Here is a 15,723-nt window from a genome sequence, read left to right on the forward strand (position 1 = left end):
CATTCAACTGGGAAAGTGAGCACACAAGTGTTGTTGGCCTTGGTGACTTGGTGACTCATCAGAATTCTAGTTTTTCATAAAGCAAGGTAAAACCTAGCTAGCGACCATTGTCAACTATTTTGTGGGTCTTTTTCCTTCAATTTTATTACATCAACCCCACTGGGATCTGTTTAAAACTGGAAAATATAAAGATCTCTACCAAATGGACTAGATTACATGTTTAAATCCCCTAAAGCAGGAGTCTCCAAAATTTGCTAAGCAAGGGGCCAATTTACTGTCCTTCAGGCTTTGGGTGGGCCAGACTGTGGTCAGTGGAAGAAAGCAATGCCCCATCATTGCTTGTAATGAGAGGAATAGTGCCCCTTTTTTGTATCAGTTGGAGAAATATTGCCCTATTGATGCTATCAGCGAGAGGAATGGTGTTCCATCATTGGAATCAGTTGGAAGAGTAGTGTGCCAAATGCCAGATAAAGGCAAGCAAAAAGCCACATCGGGCCACATCCAGGGCCACAGTTAAGAGACCACTGCACTAAAGAATCAAAGATGAAACCAGAGTTGTGTCTCAATAGTAAGCAAACTTACACAAACTTATTTAAATGTTGATTTCCTTTACAGTTGCACTGTGTGATGAAATGTGTAAAACAGTCATAGCATGTGGAGTCTTCCTGTCCTTCATAATCTCCGTGCTGCTCTCATCATATTTTATTCATCGCTATCATAAGAACTCACCCAAGCCTCCAATCGCTTCTGCTGAGATGACTTTCCGTCGGCCTGCCCAGTCTTACCCAGTCAGCTATTCCTCTAACAATGCTCGCCGGCCATCTCTGGATTCTATGGAGAACCAGGTCTCTGTGGATACGTTTAAAATACCTGTAAGTTTTTATCTTTGTTCACAAAGTCTCAAAATATAGATCATGTTAAGGTAATGCAGGGAGAATTGCATGTCCCAGATAAATCAATCAAAATTCAGCTTTAACCTGTAACTCCCCTACTCCACCCCCTACTAATCGTATACTCATCCATTCCTGATCTAGCAAGATATTAACAATAGGACTGCACAGCCATTTGTCAAAATCTGGACAAGGCAGCTTGTCAAAAGGTCAGTCGAACACCGATCTGCGCTCATATTCGCTCCTATGGAGAGCTCTGGAGCATGAGCTTTGTACTCTGGGCAAACTCTCTATAGGAATAAATAAGATTGCATTTAAGATTTTTACAGATTTAATGATATTTCACTCAATCTGGATCAGTTTTGTATTGACTTGTAGGAGGCTGGGGTCAATGAAGGCTAAAAAATAGGTATCACAGCTCCAAATGTCAAATATGCATTGGCATAATGTACCAGAATATCATTTTTAAAAAGTGTTTTTTATCATTAAGCATCAGTTCTTAATCTCCTTTTGGATAACAATGGATAAGCAAAGTCTGTCAGTAGGATGTCATAAGTCAGCTTTATGTCACAGAGTAAGAGGCAGCTGCAGGGGGGTTGAGTTGTGTGTTACAATGTATACCACAAAAGCCAAAAACAGGCTACGGAACAAGCACTGGTGTTCACATGACCGTTATGTATGGACCAGTTTCTTAGTTTAGAAAGCAGATGTTGATCTTGGTTGCTACTTGCATGTTCTTTGTTGAGGTATTTTGAAGATACAGGGAAATTAAATCTTAATTAATAGGGGGCTCATTAATCTCTTTGAGAGGTAATAAAGCCCTACAAGTGACTCCCTCCCCAGTACTCAGCATGCATATGTAGTAGATGAAACAAATCTATTCTAAATCTGCTTGAAGAAGAAAAGATAATTCTTTTCATTGCTAGCATCCTGTCTTCCATTTGGCACGTGGCTTTTGCTACTGGTAGCTCAATAGATTGATAGGGCTCATATGCTGCAAAAAAGTTTGGTGTTAGGGATTAAAGAATATGTGAACCCGGTCACTAAAATCTCTTATAATCTTTAGCATATTAATCTATGTCTGTTTTATCTACACCAAAACCCCCACATAGAACACTAGCAGCTCCAGGTTCTCTGCACCAAAAGTTAATGTACCAGATGACTGAATAGATGTTAAATATAATGAGACTTCTATAGCTCAACTAACGTTAGTCTAGTTTTAACTTTAGCAAAGCTAAATTCCAGTTCACAAAATGGTTATGTCATGTGTGAGAAGTAACTAGTTCAGCTGTATTACCAACTGTTTATATGTTTTGTTACCTCTAAGGAGGATCCAAAGTGGGAATTTCCCCGGAAAAACCTGGTCCTGGGTAAAACTCTTGGAGAAGGAGAATTTGGGAAGGTGGTTAAAGCAACAGCATTTAGACTAAAAGGGAAAGCTGGTTATACTACAGTGGCTGTGAAAATGTTAAAAGGTAAGATTTATTACGTGTTCTTCCCGGTGGTGCGGCTGTACACCTTTATTTGGTGCACACCACAATTTACTTTAATAAAAATGTAAATTAATTTTATTAATAAAAATGTAAAGAGGATTTTTAAAAGGGAATCAAAAGTTATGTCTAACTTTTGACTTCTTGAAAGGGGTATCGAGATTCATAATTTATTTATAATATCATCCCACAACCACACTACAAGCCGAGAAACGGTAGACTCCCAAAGCCAAAAAATGGAGGACACCTGTTCAACCGCTCCAGGAAAAAAGGTGTGGGGCTTCTCCAAAATCTGATTATCTATATCCCTGTCTTCCTTTTCTACCTATTTAATGGTTTGGGTACATGGAGCGCAAACTCCATAAGGCCTCAACCATGGAGGGAGGGCCTGATGGCATGACGACAATCCAACAATCTTAATACAACAATTTGGTTACATCATGTTAGGGAGGTAGCTAAATATTTTTAAGAGCAACAGGCACCCTGTTCGACGGACTGATCCCGTCGGACCTAGTCTGCCGGAAAGTTTGGTCGTGTGTATGCGGCATTAGGGGAAGGGGGTGGGGGTTCTTTAAGGAGTCATTCTCATTCAAGCCCAAAATGTCTGATTGACTTTTTTTGCTTAAGTTTATGGAGCTCCATCATAGTAGTATAGAGAGCTTGCCTGTAGTGTTGATAGAAGAGAGTGGTTTCAAAGAGGGGAATAGAGTGAAGAAACTGTTCAAGTGGAGCATTACAAAGCAATAAAGGATGCTGGAGGAACTAACTACTGTAGAAGCTGTAAAGGCATCCCACATTACTTCGGTGGGAGCAAAATTTAGGTTGTTTGCATAAAGCTCATCAAGGACTGCATGACTTGGCTATAGGGTGGTGTAAATGGAAGAGAAGCATGAAGGTTTTCAAAGTGGGGTTTTTCCAATGCCATACCTCAGTAAGGTTACCTGCTGAAGTCCAAATAGATAGTAGTTGTCCTGGAGGTGGCAGACCGGTCCAAATCCAGGGTGGCATTGAAGTTTAAGTGGTTTGATCTTGTCGTATAGGATGTAAAGAAGATCTGAATTCAAAGATGGTGGGATACATGTGATGACTAAAATATATATCTGTGACCTGAGGATAAAAACTAACTAATGGTAATGGGGTCTGCATGTTTGTGATCAACTGCATAGAGTAAGGATTTACTAATGAGAAATGCGCTACATGAATGAATGAGTGTGACAAAGAAATGTAATAGCTATACACAGCCAAGGAATTAGCATTTTCAGAAAGAAACAAGCAGTATCAACCTCCATCATTTTAAAATTTCAGGTGTATTGAAATTGGTCATTTGCACATTTTTGTTTTTAGAAAGTGCCTCACAGAGCGAGCTACGGGATCTTCTTTCTGAGTTTAACCTACTGAAGCAAGTAAATCATCCACATGTCATAAAGCTGTATGGGGCCTGCACTCAGGATGGTGAGTAATCCCAATAAAACCCCAAAAGAACCTTGGTTAAATATATTCCAGGTGCATCAATACAAAAGGTGTGTACAGTCTTTTTATTGTTTATTTTTGTTTTAAAGTAGAAAAGCGGCCTATTGCCAAAATGTTGCAGTGTGGGACCCTTGCTTTCTCTGTGGAAGCAATGGTCTCTCTGCAAAAGTACAAGACACCCCCTGCTAATTCAGAGCTAGAGTTCTTGGATCATCAGGGACCATTCGCTTTTCTGACTGAACAACTCTAGCTCTGACTCAGAGGGGAACATGGTCGACCTTTGCAAAGGGATTGCTGCTTCCCCAAAGAGGGCAAATACCGGTGTCCACAGGGGCATAAAGGCTCAGTTACTTTTCTACAATAAAGAAATAACCCACTTCATTTTGGGATTGGTGATAAAATAAGGCAATAATCATTTTTTTCTGTTATTATGGCGTGCTTCACACTGGTTCAGTGGAGGTCTTTTTGGCTCCTATTGGCAAACTTCACCGTAACCTGTCCGGTTATTATTTCTTGTTGCTCTTCAAGCCCTACGCTATAGAAACCATTGCTTACATTTGTCAGTTTTAGAAACCATGGCTTACCGCAGGCAGAATTGAAAGGATCATTCTTAATAACATTCAATCACAAATTGGTTTGCATTGTAGTTATCGTCTATATGTAATATCAGTTATATCAACTGGAGTTTGCCTTTAAAAAGGAAATAAGTAAATATACTGTAAATGTAAAGCATCTTGTAAGAAAGGGGTGATGAACCTTATAAATGTTGGGACTGGAGTGACAGTTTACCACAGTCTGTTGTTCCTAAAAAATGTTCCTAAAAAAAAAGGCATGTGACCTTTGGGCTCTTACAGTATGTGACTGGGTCTCCTGTAACCTTAGATCATTATATTTTCAGCATTAGTACACATAGCCATGCACAGAGGGTGTGCCAGGTGTGCCTGGGCACACCCTAATCACCCTATGTGGTGCAAATTCCCCCTGTTTAGACCCCTGATATTTTATAAAAGCCCCCTAACGGGGCTACAAAAAAATATAAAAAATAATAAAAATTAAAATTACTGACACTGTCCACCAAATGCACACACACGCAAATATGTTTGAGCTTTGGGGTGCACACCCTAATGCAATAGGCTGTGCACACCTATGTTAGTACAGATGATGATGATTATTATTATTATTATTCATTCGAGTCATTTTTTGTACTTTTTTTTAATTTCTATTTATTTATATCTATATTCAGGTCCCTTGCACCTTATAGTGGAGTATGCAAAGTATGGTTCTCTGCGTAGTTTCCTGAGGGAAAGCCGCAAAGTGGGGCCTAGTTCTGGGGGTGGTGACTCTAATCGTAACTCCAGCTACTTGGATAACCCAGACGAGAGAGCCCTGACAATGGGAGACCTCATCTCCTTCGCCTGGCAGATATCCAGAGGAATGCAGTATTTAGCAGAGATGAAGGTAATAATGAATGATACTTTGATTTCACTTAGAATTGTCTATTGCTGAAAGCTAGGAACATGCTCTGGTCACAGTTGTTTGGACTTTATCTTTATACCAAAGCGTAAAAGGAAACTTATTTTCAAACAGCTGTTAAAATGTGAAGCTTCCAGACAAGAATGGCACATGCTTCTCACACTTGGTAAGTGTTGGTTTACTTGAGGAAAGAGATATGTAATAGAGTTTTAAGTTAAAATCAGTATTTTTTGCTAGTAAAATTACTTAGAACCCCCAAACATTATATGTATATACAGTATATATATATATATATATATATATATATATATATATATATATATATATATATATATATATATATATTTTTTTTTTTTAAGCAAAGACTAACAGGGCGGTCGTTGCAATATTTTATGTCACACTTTATTTGTACAGCAGTCTTCCAAGTGCAAATTTTTTGGTGCTCGAGTGTTTTCTTTTTTCTTTAACACTGTCCCTGTAACCACTTAAAGACCGGAAAGATTTACCCACTTCATGATCAGGCCATTTTTGGGATACGGCACTGCGTCACTTTAACCGGCAATTGTGTGGTCATGCAACGTTGTACCCAAACAAAATTGATGTCCTTTTTTCCCCACAAATTGTTTTCTTTTGGTGATATTTGATCTGCGGTTTCTATTTTTTGCACTATAAACAAAAAAGAGCGACAATTTAAAAAAAATAATAATAATTTTTTACTTTTTGCTATAATAAATATCCAAAAAAAATGTAAAAAAGCTAATTTCTTCATCAATATGTACTCATGTTCTACATTTTTTTGGTAAAAAAAATTGCAATAAAGCTATATTGATTGGCTTGCGCAAAAGTAATAGATTTATGGCCTTTTTTTTCTATAAATGCTGGTGATCAGTGATTTTTAGCAGTACTGCGACATTGTGGCAGACAGATTGAACACCTAACTGACATTTTTATACTTTTTTGGAAACCAGTGACATTATTACAGTAATCAGTGCTAAAAATATGCAATGTTATTGTACTAATGACACTGGCAGGGAAGGGTTTAACACTAGGGGTGATCAAGGGGTTAAATGTGTTCCCTCAGTGTGTTTCCAACTGTATGGGGAGCTGTGTGACTGGGAAAACACACAGATCCATCTTCCTGCTTAGCAGAAAGAGAGGAACTGTGTAATCTTCCCCATCAGACTGGAGCTTTGACTTGTTTACCCAGGCAGATCCCCGTTTTGTCACTGTGGGGAATGATCAGGCATGCCCACAAAAGCGAGATCCCATGCTGACATACACCTATGGCGATTCGTGGGATCATGCCACCTTGCTGCAGTATAATGATGGCGGCTGGTCTGCAAGCGGTTAAAAAAAATCTGATCACTTTTATTACTGTCACAAGGAATGTAAACATCCCTTGTGGCAGTAATAGGCAGTGACAGGTACTCTTTATGGAAGGATTGGGGGTCTAAAAGACCCCAGACCCCTCCCCTGCACTTCAAAGTATTCAAAACGCCAAAATCTGCGTTTTGGAATACTGAGATTTTTTTTAAATCGGCGTCATTGGCAGAAGAGTAAACAGGAAGTGATGTTGTGACGTCGCTTCTGGGTTTTTACCTCAGAGACTCGAACAAAAATCGGCTCCACACAGCTGGTAGACATGGCGGATGTTTGCATGGGTCTCCCGGTGGGACGGGAGACTCGGGCAGAGAGGCGGAGGTGGCAGGAGGAGACCTCTCCCGCTCCTGATAATAACGTCTCATTATCCTCATCGGTTGTTATCTTGAAAGAGCCAACCGCTAGCTCTAACCAGGCATCACCCCGGTACAATCACTTCAACCAAATGACGTACAGGTATGTGATTTGGCGCGAAGTGGTTAAATTCATATTTGTACTAGGTATAACTAAAGACAAAACCTTTTTTTACTATTGGATAGATTGGAGAGGGATTAGAACCCCTGTCAGCATTTATTGTTGTCTGTGCCCCCATTAGGGAGATTTACCCTCTATTTTTGTCCTGTTTACCATTATCACTGAAAGTGAAAGAAAATCCCAAATTGTGGGTTGTCCCCAGAAAACTATGGAAATCTTCCAATGGGAACATTAGTTCTGGTGACCTGGGGGTCCCCTCACTTCCTGTTTGGCTATAGGAAAGGAGGTGAAGGGAAATCTCCGCAATGGGACACAGGTGGCAAAAAAAGGTTATAACCCTCCCTTACTCTATCCAAAATGGAAAAACAAGTTTTGCCTATAGTTCTACTTTAATAGTTGTATTTTAAAGGTAATCCAAATACATTTTGGGCAAAAAAGGATTATCTCTAGATTGCTTGTATACATTACAAGGACATTTACAGACTTTATTGCACATTCTTACATGTTTCTACTCTATGGATATTGAGATAGGTCACTACAGTATCTGCTTCAAAGCCACACTGATGAGTGGTAGAGTCACTTGATCAGCATCAGTGTTGTCATAATAGAAACTCTACATTTCCAGTTTCACTGAAGGTGTGTGGCAAAGTAATTACCAAGGTTGAGGTTTACTGCAGTAACTGGGGATGCTTGAAATTTAGCCTCAAGCTCTGTGCAGACATCTGCAGAAAATAATGAGCCAATCACATACAGTAATACCTTGGATTGTGAGCAGAATTTGTTCCAGAAGCTTGCTTGTAATCCAAAGCACTCGTATATCAAAGCGAGTTTCCCCATAAGAAATAATGGAAACTCAGATGATTCGTTCCACATCTACTGCTGCAGTACTTTATGTGGCTAGAGGTGCAGGGGCACTGGTGACACAGAGACGCTCGGAAACACTCGGGAACTGTTGACACTTTTGGGTGCTCTGACACACGTTATGCCCCCCCCCAGCTGAGAGTGTCTCATATAGTTACATAGTTACATAGCAGGTGAGGTTGAAAAAAGACACAAGTCCATCAAGTCCAACCTATGTGTGTGACTATATGTCAGTAATACATTGTATATCCCTGTATGTTGTGGTCGTTCAGGTGCTTATCTAATAGTTTCTTGAAACTATCGATGCCCCCCACTGAGACCACAGCCTGTGGAAGGGAATTCCACATCCTTGCCATACTTGCACTTCTACCTTCTACGTAGTTTAAGGTTAAACCTCTTTTCTTCTAATTTTAATGAGTTGCCACATGCCTTGTTAAACTCCCTTCTGCGAAAAGGGTTTATCCCTATTGTGGGGTCACCAGTAAGGTATTTCTAAATTCCTGTTAAGGCCTCATGCACACGAGACGCAGATGAAACCTCTGTTAAAAAAAAGCTGAAACGCGCGTTTAGAAACGCGCGTTTTGCCGCGTTTGCATGCCGCGTTTAGACACGTTTAGACGCGTTTGCGTTTAAACGCGTTTATAAAGATAACATCATGTAGACCCTCCCCAAGCTCTCAAAGCATTTTTTTTAACTATTTCTGCTATTTTGATCAGAGTGAGCAGCAGCAGCATAGAGAGCAGTTGTACACTTGCATTTGCCGTGTCACTTGCCACGGCACCTGCCACAAGTTGTGGATTGTCCACTTGCCACGTCACTTGCCACAAGTTGGGGATTGTCCACTTGCCACATCACCTGCCACGTCACCTGCCACAAATTGTGGATTGTCCACTTGCCACGTCACTTGCCACATCACCTGCCACGTCACTTGCCACGAGATGTGGATTGTCCACTTTCCACGTCATCTGCCATGCCACCTGCCACCAGCTGTGGATTGTCCACTTGCCACGTCACCAGCCACATCACCTGCCACAAGTTGTGGATTGTCCACTTGCCACGTGACTTGCCACATCACCTGCCACGTCACTTGCCACGAGATGTGGATTGTCCACTTGCCATGTCACTTGCCACGTCACCTGCCACGTCACTTGCCACGTCAGCTGCCACGTCACTTGCCACAAGATGTGGATTGTCCACTTGTCACATCACCTGCCACATCACTTGCCACATCACCTGCCATGCCATCTGCCACAAGTTGTGGATTGTCCACTTACCACGTCACCAGCCACATCACCTGCCACAAGTTGTGGATTGTCCACTTGCCACACCACTTTCCACGTCACCTGCCACGTCACCTGCCACAAGATGTGGATTGTCCACTTGCCACGTCACCAGCCACATCACCTGCCACAAGTTGTGGATTGTCCACTTGCCACGTCCCTTGCCACGTCCCCTGCCACGTCACCTGCCACAAGTGGATTGTCCACTTGCCACATCACTTGCCACATCACCTGCCACAAGTTGTGGATTGTCCACTTGCCACGTCACCTGACACAAGTTGTGGATTGTCCACTTGCCACGTCACTTGCCACATCCCCTGCCACAAGTGAATTGTCCACTTGCCACATCACTTGCCCCATCACCTGCCACAAGTTGTGGATTGTCCACTTGCCACGTCACCTGACACAAGTTGTGGATTGTCCACTCGCCACGTCACTTGCCACATCACCTGCCACAAGTGGATTGTCCACTTGCCACGTCACTTGCCACGTCCCCTGCCACAAGTGGATTGTCCACTTGCCACGTCACTTGCCACGTCACCTGCCACAAGTTATGGATTGTCCACTTGCCACGTCACATGCCAGTCACCTGCCACAAGTTGTTGATTTTCCACTTGCCACGTCACCTGCCAAGTCACTTGCCGCGTCACCTGCCAGGTCACTTGCCACGTCACCTGACACAAGTTGTGGATTGTCCACTCGCCACGTCACTTGCCACATCACCTGCCACAAGTGGATTGTCCACTTGCCACGTCACTTGCCACGTCCCCTGCCACAAGTGGATTGTCCACTTGCCACGTCACTTGCCACGTCACCGTACACAAGTTATGGATTGTCCACTTGCCACGTCACATGCCAGTCACCTGCCACAAGTTGTTGATTTTCCACTTGCCACGTCACCTGCCAAGTCACTTGCCGTGTCACCTGCCAGGTCACTTGCCACGTCACCTGCCACAAGTTGTGGATTGTCCACTTTCCACGTCACTTGCCACTTCACCTGCCACGTCACTTGCCACAAGTTGTGGATTGTCCACTTGCCACATCACTTGCCACCTGCCATGTCACTTGCCACAAGTTGTGGATTGTCCACTTGCCACGTCACTTGCCACAAGTTGTGGATTGTCCACTTGCAATTGCAATTGTTTAAAATATTTTTCTAATGGTTTTTCATCATTTGCAATCATTTTTGAGATTTTTTATGTAAAAAAAAAGGTCACCTTTAAAAACGCATATAAACGCAAACGCGGCTAAACGCGGGTGCCGCGTTTAGCCGCGTTTAGCCGCGTTTTGCGTCTGAAACGCAGAAATTTTTGTTTCTGAATGCATTTTTTTGCTTCTGGAAAAACGAGATTAAACGCAACTGCATATAAACAGAAAAAAACGAGACTGTGTGCATGGACACATAGGATAACATTGAATGAGTTCAGGTGCAGTTGAAAAAACTGTCCAACTGCATCTGAACGCGCGTTTAACTGCGTCTCGTGTGCATGAGGCCTTACTTATACAGCCCACTTCCTGTTTCTTGTCTGGTAAAAAGCCTAGGCTTATGACATCATGCACAGCTCTCTCTCTCACTCTTGTGAGAGTTTGCCAGAAGGGAGGCGGCATGAGTCATAAGAGGGCCAATGAGAGCTGCAGAGCTGGAGGTGTGCCTCTGTGTGTCTGTGTAAATCCAGGAAGTGAACAGGCAGCAGCTTCAGCTGCCCACAGTTAAAGTGGCTGCAGCCAGACTCAGTGGAGGGAGATTTCTGCAGCATATTTGCACAGAATCACAGTATATATATATAGAATAATATGCAAAGTGGTTGGAGAGAAGCTTCAGATTGGCAAAAGATGTTTTTATTACAAATTATGTAAGCAGACTGCAGTTCCTCTTTAATTCACCAAATGCTAAATTTGCATGCTTAGTGAACAGCCTATACTTTTATACTTTTAGTAACTCAACTCACAATAAAGTAACTTGTCCTGTGAGTGCACATTGCTGTTTTCAAGAGCTAAAGCCTCCTGCAAAATCTTAGATTACGGGGGAGTATCGCATCATTTTACGGTGACATTAAAACGACTGCAGCTATAGCTCCCTGGTTCGGTTCGCGACAGAACATGCGAACAGGCAAGAAATTTGTGTGAACACGCGAACACCGTTAAAGTCTATGGGACTCGAACCTGAAAAATCAAAAGTGCTAATTTTAAAGGCTAATATGCAAGTTATTGTCATAAAAAGTGTTTGGGGACCCAGGCCCTGTCCCAGGGGACATGGATCAATGCAAAAAAAAGTTTTAAAAATTGCTATTTTTTCGGGAGCAGTGATTTAAATAATACTAAATACTAAAGTGATACAATAATAGTGAATATTTAAATATTGAGCCCGGGGGGGGTTCCTATAGTATGCCTGTAAAGTGGCGCTTTTCCTGTGTTTAGAACAGTCCCTGTACAAAATTACATTTTTAAAGGAACAAAAGTAATTTAAAACTGCTTGCAGCTGTAATGTAATGTTGCCTTCCCTAGCCCATTACCAGGCCCTTGGGGTCTGGTATGGATATTAAGGGGAACCCCACACCCAAAAAAAAGGGCATGGTGCCCCCAGGCCTTATATACTCTGAACAGCAGCAGTATACAGGCAGTCCCTGGGTTACAAACAAGATAAGGACTGTAGGTTTGTTCTTAAAGTGGAGGGCCACCCTGAAAACAAAAAAATATTAAAAATCTAAAAAAAATCTAAAAAAAAAAAAATTAAAAAATTTTTTTTTTTTTTACTTACCAGAAATGCCTGTTGCTAGGCACATAATCCTAATCTTCTTCTTCCTCCTCCGCGGAGATCTTCTGTCTTCTCTCCTCGTCGCGGCGTCTTCTGGGTAATGGGTCGCGCTGTGTTCTGGGAACTGTGTGTTCCAGAACACAGCGCGTCCCATTCAGAAAGTGCTGCGGGACTCGCGCATGCGCAGTAGGAAACGGGCAGTGAAGCCATAAGGCTCCACTGCCTGTTTCCCTTAGAGGGAATGGCGGCGCCGGGACCCAAGAGCCGAGGGACGGGTCGGCCTCGGGCGGCCGACATCGCGGGCGCCCTGGACAGGTAAGTGTGTTTATTAAGTCAGCAGCTGCAGTGTTTGCAGCTGTTGATTTTTTTTTTTTTTTTTTTTTTTAAACGGCCCTCCTCTTTAAGTTGAATCTGTTTGTAATTTGGAACAGATACATTTTGTAAGTGTAGCTCCAGCCAAAAAATCTATTTTTAAGCTTTTTGGATAACATAAGGAAGGGTTATCATCACCCCTGTTACATTTGTTTTGTTGCCTGTGCCCCTGTTCAAAAGATTTCACCTCACTTTCTGTCCCAATGACAATTGGATTTAGAAAATTTTGGGTTATTAGTGTTAAATCCGATTTAGGGGTCCCAAAACAAGACAGATGATGAGATAGTGAGTCCAGATCTTGAGATAAGATAAGGTGCTTTCTTGTATACAAACACTGCAATAAGGAGAGACACAACACAGACCGACTTCCATCTCTACCAGGCAGAACGAAGCAGGACGTTTCTCTGACTTAAAAACATCAAGTTTACAATATATATACTTTATGAATATGTATAAGCACTAGGCGTGCTATAGGTGTGATCGTATAGTTTTAGTCCAATCAGCATTTATATCTTCTTAGTAGCAAGGGAACAGTTAAATGGGTGGCTACATCATGTGACTGATAGAAAGCAAAATAAAACATGGGCTCCATCTTGGTACTGGTTCAGACCAGCTAGATTGATAGAAAACTGTCCATTTCTCAGAGCAAAGAGGGAATAAACTGTTTCTTCTTATCTGGGGTGAAGGTCATCTTAGACTGAAAAAAAGCCTTAAAGCGTCAGTTTCTCTCTCTGTATATATATATATAAAATTTTACTCATTAGGGAAACAATGATTGTTGATAAATCATCATTAGGGACACCTTTTTCCCATATTAACTCTTACAGGAGAGAATTTCCCTTTCTATGGGTATATTTCCTCTCACTTCCTGTTGTCTCCCTCTGTTTGTAAGTAGGAGTCGTTTGTAAGGTAGATGTTTGAAAATAGGGGACCGCCTGTGTATACTATATGGCCTGCTGAAAATTGGGCCTTAGGTGTTGGTGGTACCACAACACTGTAAAGCCTCACAGATACTTTTGTTGAGTGCAGAAACAGGCCCTGCTGTGAAATATTAGATGAAAAATTGTAACTACGCTCCCCTGTTAAACAGGGGCATAAAAATTGGGCCTTAGGTGGTGGTGGCGGCACAACACTGTAAAGCCTCACAGATACTTTTGTTGAGCACAGGAACAGGCCCTGCCATCAAAAATTGTAATTACGCGTCGCTGTTAAACAAAGGCATAAAAATTTGGCCTTAGGTGGTGGTAGTGGTGGTACAACACTGTAAAGCTTCACAGATACTTTTTTTCAGCGCAGGAACAGGCCCTGCCTTGAAATATTAGATAAAAATTTGTAACTACATGCACCTGTTAAACAGAGGCAGAGAAATTGACCATTAGGCAGTGGTGGCAGTGCCCTCAACTGAAAATATTCCTAGACGCTATCATATATATATATATATATATATATATATATATATATATATAAAATACACTGCAGCTAACTGAATAACATGCCTGCCTGCTTTTAGCATTACCGGTACATATATTTTTATGATCTGACCATGCTTTATTGTCTCTTTACAGGTTGTTCATCGAGATCTGGCAGCCAGAAATGTACTGGTGGCTGAAGGTCGCAAAATGAAAATATCAGATTTTGGTCTTTCTAGAGATGTATATGAGGAGGACTCATATGTAAAAAGAAGCAAGGTAAACACAGCTAAAATTTGGAAGCCCTGTTTCTTGCACAACAAGAACTTCAATAGAAAACACAAAAGAACAAGTGGCAGAACATAATCTAACTAGAGTAATGCATATTGACTTGACATGTCTTATGATCATGATTGCAGTGAGTGTTCAGTAATTTATTGTAGTGGGGGAAGATGAAACAGGGGAGAGATGCTGGACATAAGAGATATGTCCTAAAACTTTTTAGGATGTAAGTCTTACGTCTACAAATCCTCAAGCAGTTAAATAATCTTGGCCTCTATGGTTGGAATAGTACACATCACCTGAACACATTAACCATCCAGAGATTTTTATATTTATGAGGATTTTCCATTTAAAGTGGAACAGTCATTTTTCCATCTATTAAATCCTCTGCCCTTGTTTTAACTTTGGATAGTAAACCTTTTTTTTTTTTGCCAGTGAATACCGTATGCAGCCCACTGTTTCTTGTCTGGTAAAAAGCCTAGGGTTATGACATCATGCACAGCTCTCTCTCTCTCTCATGAAAGTTTAGCAGGAAGGGAGGGAGGATGAGTCATAAGAAGGCCAATGAGAGCTGCAGAGCTGGAGGTGTGTGTCTGTGTAAATCCAGAAAGTGAACAGGCAGCAGCTTCAGCTGCCCACAGTTAATATGATTGCCAGACTCAGTGGAGGGAGATTTCTGCAGCATACTTGGCAATTACAGAATTACAGTATATATAAAATAATATGCAAAGTCGTTGGAGGGAAGCTTCAGAATGTCAAAGATGTTTTTATTACAAATTATGTGAACAGACTGCAGTTCCTCTTTAATTGCTAAAACATATATGTTTAAAAGCAGAGGCTGTTTGTCTGAGGATGGCAGACTCACAAAAAGATATTGTGCTGTCTTTTTCAGATTATTGGTATAGCAGGAAACAGAACACAAAAGTGCTGGATGCTCTTTTTTTTTTATTGGGGGGGGGGGGTAGGCTTTGACCTAATAAATTTATTCAACAGAAACCTCTTAAATTAAATCAGTTCTCTATATTTATTTATTAAAAGTGTTTTATATAAGCTTTTCTAAGTCAGATGCCATATCTTTTTCTTATGCTTTGATTTTAGGGAAGAATACCAGTGAAGTGGATGGCGATAGAGTCCTTGTTTGATCACATTTATACCACACAGAGTGACGTGTAAGCCCCCTTTTTCAGCTTGCTCATCAAATGACACATTTACATGAAATAAGCTAATAATATACACTCTATGGCTATGGTTTTTGGTTATTTGACTATCACTTCTGTTGGAACATATTGGACATTCCATTCTAAATCCATTGGGCATTAATATTGAGATAGCCCCTCTTTTGTGACAATAGCAGCATGCACTTTTCTTAGAAGACTTTCCACAAGCTCTTGGAGTGTTTCTGTAAGAATTTGTGCCAATTCAGCAAAAAAAAAGCATTTGTGAAATCAAGTGCTAAGATTGGATGAGAAGACTTGGTTCAGAATCCACATGCCTATTGTTTCCAAAGATGTTCAATAGGGTCGGGGTTAGGGTTCTGTGCAGGCCACTTGAGTTCCTCAACACCAAACCATGTCTTTATGGAGCTGA

The 15,723-nt window shown here is 41.3% G+C and overlaps 1 protein-coding gene across 1 annotated transcript in view; it reads left to right on the forward strand.

Annotated features, from left to right (window-relative positions):
* The window catches only part of RET (ret proto-oncogene), a 158,914-nt gene that overhangs the window by 123,927 nt on the left and 19,264 nt on the right, over positions 1-15,723 (forward strand). The window contains exons 11-16 of the mRNA XM_077453957.1: positions 616-872; positions 2,218-2,365; positions 3,725-3,832; positions 5,094-5,308; positions 14,011-14,133; positions 15,235-15,305. Of these exons, the coding sequence (XP_077310083.1) occupies positions 616-872; positions 2,218-2,365; positions 3,725-3,832; positions 5,094-5,308; positions 14,011-14,133; positions 15,235-15,305 (922 nt within the window). The remainder of the gene's footprint in view (positions 1-615; positions 873-2,217; positions 2,366-3,724; positions 3,833-5,093; positions 5,309-14,010; positions 14,134-15,234; positions 15,306-15,723) is intronic.

Source organism: Lithobates pipiens, unplaced genomic scaffold, assembly GCF_037356315.1.
Source record: "Lithobates pipiens isolate NorthernLeopardFrog02 unplaced genomic scaffold, aLitPip1_a1.2 Scaffold_25, whole genome shotgun sequence".
In the NCBI taxonomy this organism is placed as follows: domain Eukaryota; kingdom Metazoa; phylum Chordata; class Amphibia; order Anura; family Ranidae; genus Lithobates; species Lithobates pipiens.